General features: G+C 35.0%; 1 protein-coding gene and 1 pseudogene across 3 annotated transcripts in view; both read right to left on the bottom strand.

Annotated features, from left to right (window-relative positions):
- The window catches only part of LOC108972184 (phosphatidylinositol 5-phosphate 4-kinase type-2 alpha), a 21,537-nt gene extending 12,706 nt beyond the window's left edge, over positions 1 to 8,831 (bottom strand). The window contains exons 1-4 of one of the 3 annotated variants that reach the window (XM_018938696.1): positions 8,616 to 8,831; positions 4,616 to 4,927; positions 4,449 to 4,546; positions 4,145 to 4,394 (exon numbers count right to left, since the gene is read on the bottom strand). In XM_018938696.1, the coding sequence (XP_018794241.1) occupies positions 4,145 to 4,394; positions 4,449 to 4,546; positions 4,616 to 4,741 (474 nt within the window). In that variant the 5' untranslated portion in view covers positions 4,742 to 4,927; positions 8,616 to 8,831. Of the gene's footprint in view, positions 1 to 4,144; positions 4,395 to 4,448; positions 4,547 to 4,615; positions 4,928 to 5,398; positions 5,503 to 8,615 lie in introns of those variants that run through there. The other 2 variants (XM_018938697.1, XM_018938698.1) reach the window with 2 other exon arrangements.
- Positions 5,705 to 9,826, bottom strand: part of LOC108972182 — a 17,386-nt pseudogene continuing 13,264 nt past the window's right edge.

Below are 9,826 nucleotides of genomic sequence, written 5' to 3'. Positions count from 1 at the left end.
TGACGTCGGGCAATGGAATCGATGGCATGTGCTCGAAGGTAAACAGCTACCTCTCCGACCTYTCTCGTTTCCTCACTGCACGGAACCTCCAACTTTCCCCCACCAAATCCACAGCGACCATATTCACAAACTGGACGAAGGAGTCTAGGACCGGAACTCGTGAGCAGCGTGAGCCATATGTAAAAGAATCATTTCTGGCCACTGCAAGTGAATGGCTATCAGAGAATTATCCTCACATGCGCGAACTTCTAAATACAGCTCATTCAATTAAACTTCTACTTATCTATAATAGACTGACTTATCAAATATATGTCCACCAAGCAATGAGTCTCCACTCGACACTAGCCATCTCTTTGCATGCCCTGCTGACCTCACACATCCGACACCCCTCTCTCCTTAATCCAACTCCGTCGAAACAACACGTTTTCTGGGCCTACCGTTCGATGACGGCGATGCCAACTTATCTAATCCTTATCCTCCTAACGGAGTTAGGTAACGTTACAACAAAAAAAAACCAACTGATGATCAATACGTCAATAGAATAAAGGAATTGGTGCTTGAGAATCGAATATTATTAGTCAGAGATCTTACTGGAATGGTTGGAATATCGGAAGGATTAGCGAAAACCATTTTGAAAGATCGCTTTGGTCCTAAGAACAATACATGCAGTATATAGTCACATCGATGTTCGTAAATCTTTATATTAGGTAAATGGGTACTCAGGGAAGTATTTACTCGATTAACCCAATTTTTGATACACAGAGATATTATTAGAATTGAATTTATGAATTTTCGGGCGGAAGTTATGTATAATTTGTGTACTTGAAAATGAAAGGCGTGGTTGTGGTCCGATTTCGCTAGATAGATTTTCGTGCTAAATATGTGATTTCACCAAAAGGTGCCAAGCAACGCTTATGGTCCAATTTGCACATAAATGATAAAAATGTCACAGAGCCGTCTCACACCATCTCGGAGGTAAAATTTAATATATTTGGCGTATTTAGGGCCCTTTCATAATTTTTACACTGTCGATAGAAGTTCTCATATCTGCGCTGGGCAAATTTGGTTGTTATAGATTAAGTGGTTTAGGAGATATTTGCATTAAATTTATTATGGCCTTTTTAATAGTTTTTGGCCCACAGGTGTCCCTTGCTACTGTGATATCCTGTGGCAAATTAGAGTTCGATAGCTTAAATTAGTGCGCAGTTATGGCACTTTTCAGGTTTTCCGATTACGCCAATCCACGAGCTCCTAATTTGTTTGTACTACGGAACCCACATACCATCAAGATATCGACGGACGGATGGACGGACTGACAGACAGTCATCCGGGTTTTAACTTTAACCCTTTCGTCCCGAGTGGTACGCATATTTACCAGCGCAATTTTAAATACCCTTAAAGTCTTAAATTGCTCTAAAAACGGTATAAAATTATACCAGCCGGTAACTCTAAATATTTTTGAAAGTGTGGCAGGCGTAAGTTTTACAGTTTGTCTCTTATTCACGTGTTATCGGAGCTGAATGTGTAATTACAAGTGATTTTTATTAAAAAAACGAACACGAAACTTAGAGGAACATAGGTAAATATGAAAAAGGTTTTATTTGAAGCAGGTGTATATTTTATATACACTTTTATATCGTGGTACATATATGTACCAGCAGTATTTTTTACTGATATTTATATGTACCCACAGATGCGTACAAGTTTATGTTCATTCCAGGACTAAAATGTCGAAAAGATTTTTGAGCCAAAAGGAGTTAGAGAGACTGGTTGAAAGTCTGTCGGATTTTTCTGCGGGTTTATCTGACGAATATGAGCCTAGGAAGATGAAACAGATTCATCATTTGAAGATAGTGAAGAAGAAACTGCATCAGAAAATGAGAATGAGTTTGAATATATTCAAGGTGATTTTCAGGAGTCGTCAACATCACAGCCAGCCCAAAACCCCATTGCATGTTTCTGAGGATTCATCTACAGAATCTGAAGCTGAATGTTTTCAACCTAATAGCATCAATCGCATTTTTGATTGGTTTGAGCCGAGCGATTCATTCCGTCCTGCCAAAACTATCCCACTACAAAGGTCCAGTGAAATATTAATTGATGTATCAAAACAATCCACTTCAATGCAAATTTTCCATAAACTCTTTCCGCATTCCTTATATTTACATATAGTCGCTTATACTAATCAACGACTTGAGTTATTGAACAAGTGTAAAGGGCAACAACAAAAAATGATAAAACTAACAGAAAAGGATGAAATGTAAAAAAAAATTATAGGATGTATGCTCATCATGTCATATAATAAGCTTCCTGGACTAAAGCATTATTGGAGTCAAAAAGAATATATGTGAAATCGAACAATAGAAAACTGTATTTCTCATGATAGATATATGGTCCTTACTTCCAAGCTTTACTTTTCCCAGCCAAATAAACCACCGGATGCCACAACATCATATTATGTCGATGACTTGATTTCCTGTTTGAAACACAGCTTTAGTAAATGACGTCAAGATAGTCCATTCCAGAGCATATGACTAAGTTCAAGGGATGTTCTTCGCTAAAGCAATATATGCCCATGAAACCAATCAAACGAGGCATCAAACTATGGCTTCGTTGTGATGCCGATTCTGGATATACATATGATCTCAATGTGTACGTTGGTAAAGGCAAATAAAGTTCCTGACGTTGTACTATGCTTTGATCGCTTTTTCACCAGTGTAAATTTACTGGAAACTATCAATTTTGCGGCGGTTGGCACATGCATGACTAATCGCAAAAATGTGCCATCAAAACTCAAACGAGGAGAATCGAAGTTCAGATGCACCGACACGGGACTTATGTGTACGAAGTGGCAAGATACGAAGGAAGTCTTATTATTGAATAATTGTCATATACATAATGTAACTAAAATTTAAAAAAAGGATAAGACGGGCCAAACAGGGGAAATTGACTGCCCGGAAGCAATTGCGTTCTATCGGCAAAAAATGGGAGGAGTTGACCGCGCAGATCAATTCATAAGTGTCTACCATCACGACAGAAAGTCCTCGAAGTGGTGGAAAAAAGTGTTTTATACTTGCATGGATTATTTACAACGACTTGAGGCGTAAGAATGAAAAAGTTCCTTATCTAACATATGTGGTGAATCTTGCCGAGGAATTGATTGCCGAAGGAAAAAATACTACTGAGTTACTATTACCAAAGAGGTCCAATTTCGAAGAAAAGAAAACTTTATGGATCAGCATTACATCTCCCTATAGAAGGTGCCACTAGAAGACGCTGTACTCGTTGTTCGGTAATGAAAATTTAAAAAAGAACCAAAACGATTTGCGTTGAATGTAATATACCGTTGTGTAAAGATTGTTTCAAGCTGTATCATACAAAATAAACTAATACATTTCCAAAATATATGAGTAACACTAAAAAATATATAAAAAGTTGCTAGCATCTTCTTACCTGTTGGTACATATTTGTACTGGTGCCCATATGTACCAACACTCCCCCTTCCCCCATGGGTTCCATAAACATTGTTTTTTAATTATTTCAAAAGAAATGGTATATGTTGTAGCAATATAGTTATTCTAACCTAGTATTTTGATTACATACGCAAAATTGGTATTCAGGGACGAAAGAGTTAAATGCTTATAACCCTACATCTATTTCGCTTAGTTTTAGGTGATACATACAGCCGTTTGATTAACAAAAATATTATACTATGTAGTATGACTGCAAGACTATAAATATGAGGCTGGACAACTCTTGGTTTTTGTACCACGATAATGCACTGTCACATACTGCATTGGATCTGTGTGTTTTCTGTCATATTTTCAAATAATATTGTGCCCCCTTCGTATGACTTCTGACTATTCAGCAACCTCAAAAAACTGCTCCAGAAAAAACCGATTTGAGTCAATTAGACATTAAAGGTGAATCACTACGCGCTACTGAAAGCTATTCCGGAAATTGACTTTACCAACGGTTTAGATTGGAAAAAAACTTTGGCAAAAGGGCGACATAGATTTTGAAAAAATAACTGAGAATTTTAAAATTAAGAACTAGTTCTTCCTTTTTTTGGTTATAATCTACAACACATCTTGCAAACACACGTAAAGATGAATGTTTTGGTGTTATGGGTGAAAATACTCACTGGGTGATATTGCTTTAAAAATGCATGCATACGTTCGATTTCCTCCGATGTCAAGCTCTTTATTATAAAAAATTTGTCATAACTTTGGTAAAACTGCGCTCCGGATTTACCTGATGAGTCAATACGTAATGGCTGTGAGCGAGTTAGTGACTCGCGATAATCAACATCATCAACACTGAATCGCTCACGCAAGTTCCGAAATACTAATGGACAATATTCCTTGACTTTGAAATGAGACGGCATATTTTCCCTAAAATTCAAACAGTACATATTGTGTTACTCGCCAATTTGTTTATATTCATACTTATTAAAAAGATGATTATCAACTTTGATTTTTGAGAATGCGCGAAAGTCATCTGGCAAAAGCATCACAGGAATATTAACATGACTTAGTTCATTTATCTGAAATTATAAACAATAAATACATTTTTAGTTTTACACCAGTTATACAGAACAATAATTTATCTTCACCGTGTGATTAATGCCCCACATAAAAACGCTCAGAATCGGTTCGTTGGCACGAAAAAGTTTTACTTTTTGATGCTTTACACGAAAATGTTTTTTTTTTAACACACGTGGCTGCGAACACGACGACATTTTCTTGTCGATACTACAAAAACTTCCTGGTTCGACGATTACTAAATCGGTTTTATCTATTTTTCTTCCTTTTAATAAAAGTTAGACATCAAAAAATTTTACTGTAAAAAATATCTCTTGTTTAGTGCGAACCGCAATAGAGGTTATTGTGCGTGTGGGGAATTTCGTGGATGTACCATACGATATCTGCAAAATAATAAAAAAAGAGTATAGAAGCAGTAATCCCGAATATGTGAGCACAAAATTATATAACATAAAAATAAATCTTAAAATACTTCCTTTTACTTTGCCTCTATTCTTTATCTACAGAAACAAGGAACTTACCTAGGACGTTTTTGATATTAAGGTTTCTTAAATTGTAAATTGGCCTTTATAAAATTTAGATTTTTATAAATATGATGTTTATCCACCAACACTTCTTAAAACTATTTCTGTCTAAGTCTAATAGCATCTAGTTGTAATATATAATTCTGTAAATCACTTCGCCTAGATAGATGTTACAAATAAAAAAGTAGCAAAATAAATAAATTTCTCCCACAAAAGTTCACCACTAACAAGTTCAGCTATTGTAATTTATAGCAGTATATCGATTTGTGTTTAGTGTGCGAAACATCAATATGTAGATATATAGATTTACTCCATATTATGAACAATTACCTTGACCGTTCCCATGACAGTCGAGTAACCGGACTAGAATTTTTTATCGGACCAAAAACTGTCAGGATCAGCCGCTAAAACAACTTTACCAATTACCTTTCCAAAATAAATTAAAAAAAAAAAAATTTAGTTTCTATTGGTTTATATTATTTACTCAGTTAAAAGAATTTTACATTGTATAAATTATTGTAGTGTATATTACGTATTAACAAATTAAAACAATATCAATAATAGATAATATATATACAAGCATATAACAACGTATATGCAAAAACATTTTATCTTTTAAAATAGTGTGTGTTGAAAAGCAAAATTTTTAATAATTGCAAACAACTTTTTGAGTGTTTCTATTTTGATTTTGTTTATAAATTTTGTCGAATTTCCTTCGGTAACTCATATGTTTACTCTTGTTCTGCAGTCGCATGACGCTTCTGTAACGATTCTTCCGATTTTGTTTTACGCAAACGCGACGCCAAATCCTTGAGCGTTGGTGGTGGATTGATGTAGACTAGGATTAAAATCCGGTTTTTGATCTGCTCGACTCCTTGTGATTTGATGTCCAGGACGCACACTTTACCGGACCTTTGTATGTTACGAACTCCATGTTTACTAGTACCGTATGTATTACAACTAAAAATTGCGGTTTCTATAAATTCATTGTTAGCTATTTTTCCCCTCCATTTTATCCTTGTCAATGAGGTAATAATGAACACCATGTTCTTCCCCGGCGCGTGGAGAACGTGCTATGTGTGATATCCTAAAACCAAAAGTCTGAGGAAATTCTTTGAAAAGCTTCTTCAGCAATGTAGTCTTCCCAGAACCCGAGGGGCCGCATACAACTTCCTGGGGCTTTCAGAAGGTGGGGTCCTTTAATAGGACCTTCCATTGACATCCAGCGGTGAATTAAAAACATTAAATTGAACACAGTATTTATTTTAGAATTAATCCTTTTATTTCAGGTACTATAACACGCAACGTGAATGCAATTGAACAATTCGTTCCCACGACAGAAGGGTCAACGAAAACCGGAACGGACCCGGATTTTTATCCGGCCAAGGACTGTCAACTCTACTCAACTCAACACTACTTTTATATAATTAATTTCCCAAATTCTCGAGACCGTACTTATGCTTCGGGATAAATTTTAGAATAGCATCATCCGACTTAAAAATGGGTATATACAGAAAGAGAAAGTCCTTATTATGGTTTTTGAGATATTTGTTTTTAAAGTTAAAAAATTAAACTATTTGAAATTCGTGTTTCTCCGTTTTAAATGAATTTTACACTTTTTTTAACTTCTATATCCGCTATCACTTCACCAATTCGTTTCAATCCATTTACTTTATATAAAATATTGCAAAAATAACTTTTAATATTTCTTTGCAGAAATTTTGAGCTTGCTCCTACTAGCCTCTCGCTGTTGTTGTTGTTGATTTAACGGTTATCTAATCCCTGTGTGGGTGGTAAGGGTCTTTTGCATTGTCGTCGAGATCATCTAACGGGAGGCCCAGGAAACGTGCTATTTCGAAGGGGGAGACCAAAGGGAAGAGGGTGTTAGATGGGTAGGATGTGTAGGGCATGCAAAGAGGTGGCAGTCGGGTCTACGAAAACCAGAACGGACCCGGGTTTTTATCCGGCCAAGGACTGTCAACTCGGCAGAATTCTGCCGTTACAACAACAACCGGTGGCCAGTACCATACGAGGACTCGTCGCATGCAGCACATACATTGGGTATGTCTGGGTCAATTCCGGATAAGTAGGAGTTTAACCTACTACAATATCCAGAACGAAGTTACGCTAGGGTCACTCGCGTTTCTCGCGGCAACTGGAGCTCTTCGTCTGCAATAGGTGGCGGTTTGACTCCAAGAACGCCATTCACGGGAAGGGAGTCGGTGAAGGTGTTGATGATTCCACTAGCCTCTCGCATCCACCAACCATATGCCACGGACCAAATAATAGGATTGCAATCTCGTAAACTCATTACACGTAGGAATGTATCAAGCCTTCATCTCGCACACCAAAAATGTTCTGTTTATCTACCACTCACTCGTTACTTACATTGAACCGATTGTGTATATATAATCGTATAATTCCTTTCTGCATTGGTGGTCTTCTGCCGCGCTTCAAAAAGAAAAGAAACGTTTTAGCCTTTCGTCCTTATTGGGTTGGCTGCTTTCGGGCGCCTTTGAAACCAATAACCCTGGCGGACCAACACTTGGGCGTTTTCAGTTCTTTCGTGTTTAATTCGTGATGATCCAACACCGAGATTTATCAAAATAATGATATCAAAATAATGAACCGTTTCCACGACAGTCGGGTCTAATAAACCGGAACGGACCCGGATTTTTATCCGGCCAAGGACTGTCACCTCGGCAGACTTCTGCTGTTACAACAACAACAACATCAAAATAATGAAATGTCTGAAAGATTTTACATTACTCATCAAAAGATAATGAATTTTGTAATGACGGCCCAATCTTCCTTTTTTACTAATTTTTATTAGATTTTTTCTTTCTTTGTAACCATTTTCTTATTGTATGAATTAATAGATTTCAACGAAAGTTAAATATGGAATTAAAGTTATTTTCGCTGTATTTAATGCAAAACAAATGTGTAGCAACGAATTATCTAAGTGTTGGTGGATATAAAAGTGAAAAATATAAGTGTAAAATTCATTATAAATGGGAGAAACACGCTTTTTAAATAATTAGATTATTTAACTTTAAATGCAAATAACTCAAAAACCGTAATTCAACGGCAACTATATATATTTTTTTCTGGACCTGGAGGACCTCGTCTTTCTATACCCATTTTAACCCCGAAACCGGAGAACGTTATTCTAAATCCCAGCCATTCTTTGTTTTCACTTTTATAAAAATACTATATTGAATATATACATATTTCTTTGATTCTCAAATGATCATGAATTTATTTAGAGAAATGCTTCTCATAGAACACTATATATTTGCATTATTCAAGCGATCGTATTAAAATTAACGGGTCTCAATTCCTCTTTATAAATACCAAAAGCTAGGAATTTTTACAAAAATTCACTAGAAAATATCAAATAATCCCTAATTTAGTTAAAATTTAACAACACAAACAACACAAAATATTTATTAAGTTGGTACAAATTTCAGTATCTATATGGAATAATACATGAAGCTTCTAAGCAACTAAAAAGTTTAGATTGGAATGCATTAAAGTATATACATACACATTTGAGATGTGAGCAATTATGAAACCTGGTTTCAATATCAGTATTTGTTTTCATAAGAAATGCTACATTAACACTTATACCTTAAAAATTTCTTCTTTTGTCGTTTTTAACTTAGTTTCTATAAGAACATTAATAGATATTTAATTCAATCAGTAATTTGTAGTCGGCGTTAGTGATGGCCGATATCCATCGATGTTTTTTTTTTAATGTGATATTCGATACATCAACGGATTTTATTACTTCTGCTAACTCGACTATTGCATGAAGTAACTTTTGTTGCTGATTCTCGGGCAATTCTCTTTTGCTGTTGCCCATTGCGTTCACACGAGCAACTTGTGTTGCGCAACTCTGTTCGAGTTTTTTTCTCATTCTCTTTCATATCATTTTCTCAAATTTGTGTGCTGTACGGCTACGGTACACTTAATGCCTGTTGCGTTGTTATTTGGATATTGAAGCGTGCGGATGTTAATTTACAGTGTTGATGAAATTTTAAAAAGTGAGTTGAATAAATTAATTTTTAAATTTTATGTTTATTAATATTCGATTATTTTAGATAAATATGGCGGAAAAAGTAAAGTGGACACAAGCGCTAATTGAAAATTTTTTATTTTTTATTTTTTTTATTTTTTTTTTATTTTATAAAAGCTTACATAATAATACAATTATTATACAAACTAAGAAAATACGCAGCACTAGCATCATGGGCTATCGGCCGAAGATTGAAAAATTAATATATTTGGTAGAAGCACAGGATATATGTATATATATGTATATATAAATATATTCTCCAAAGTTATGGTGCTCCTCGCTACTGCAATTTTTGGAGTAGCATACCGAAATTAGGAAGGGGGAATATAACTACGATTTAATACTTTATTTTATTTTATTAAATTTTATTACATCAATTCAAACAAATATTATACTTTAGGATCCAAGCGTGTCAGGAAGTCGGGAGTGTGCGAATAATATATCTCCAACAGCAACCCAACCAATTGTGGCTGAAGAAGCAGTTAATATAATAAATCATTCATATATATGTGTATAAAACAAATAGTTTTAACCTTTATACTTATCTACATTTATAGGCAACTGATATAATGAATGGCGAGAAAGTAAAGCAGAAGAAAAAGTCGATTTTGTAATTTTAATTTAAAAAATTAAGCAATTTACTTATTTATTTTCTAACATTTCTTTTTAGAGCACTGCAT

The sequence above is a fragment of the Bactrocera latifrons genome, unplaced genomic scaffold (genome assembly GCF_001853355.1).
Source record: "Bactrocera latifrons isolate USDA-ARS-PBARC rearing strain unplaced genomic scaffold, ASM185335v1 scaffold_384, whole genome shotgun sequence".
Classification (NCBI taxonomy): domain Eukaryota; kingdom Metazoa; phylum Arthropoda; class Insecta; order Diptera; family Tephritidae; genus Bactrocera; species Bactrocera latifrons.
Note: the sequence above shows the minus strand (reverse complement) of the source record. Positions and strands in the feature narration are given on the sequence as shown.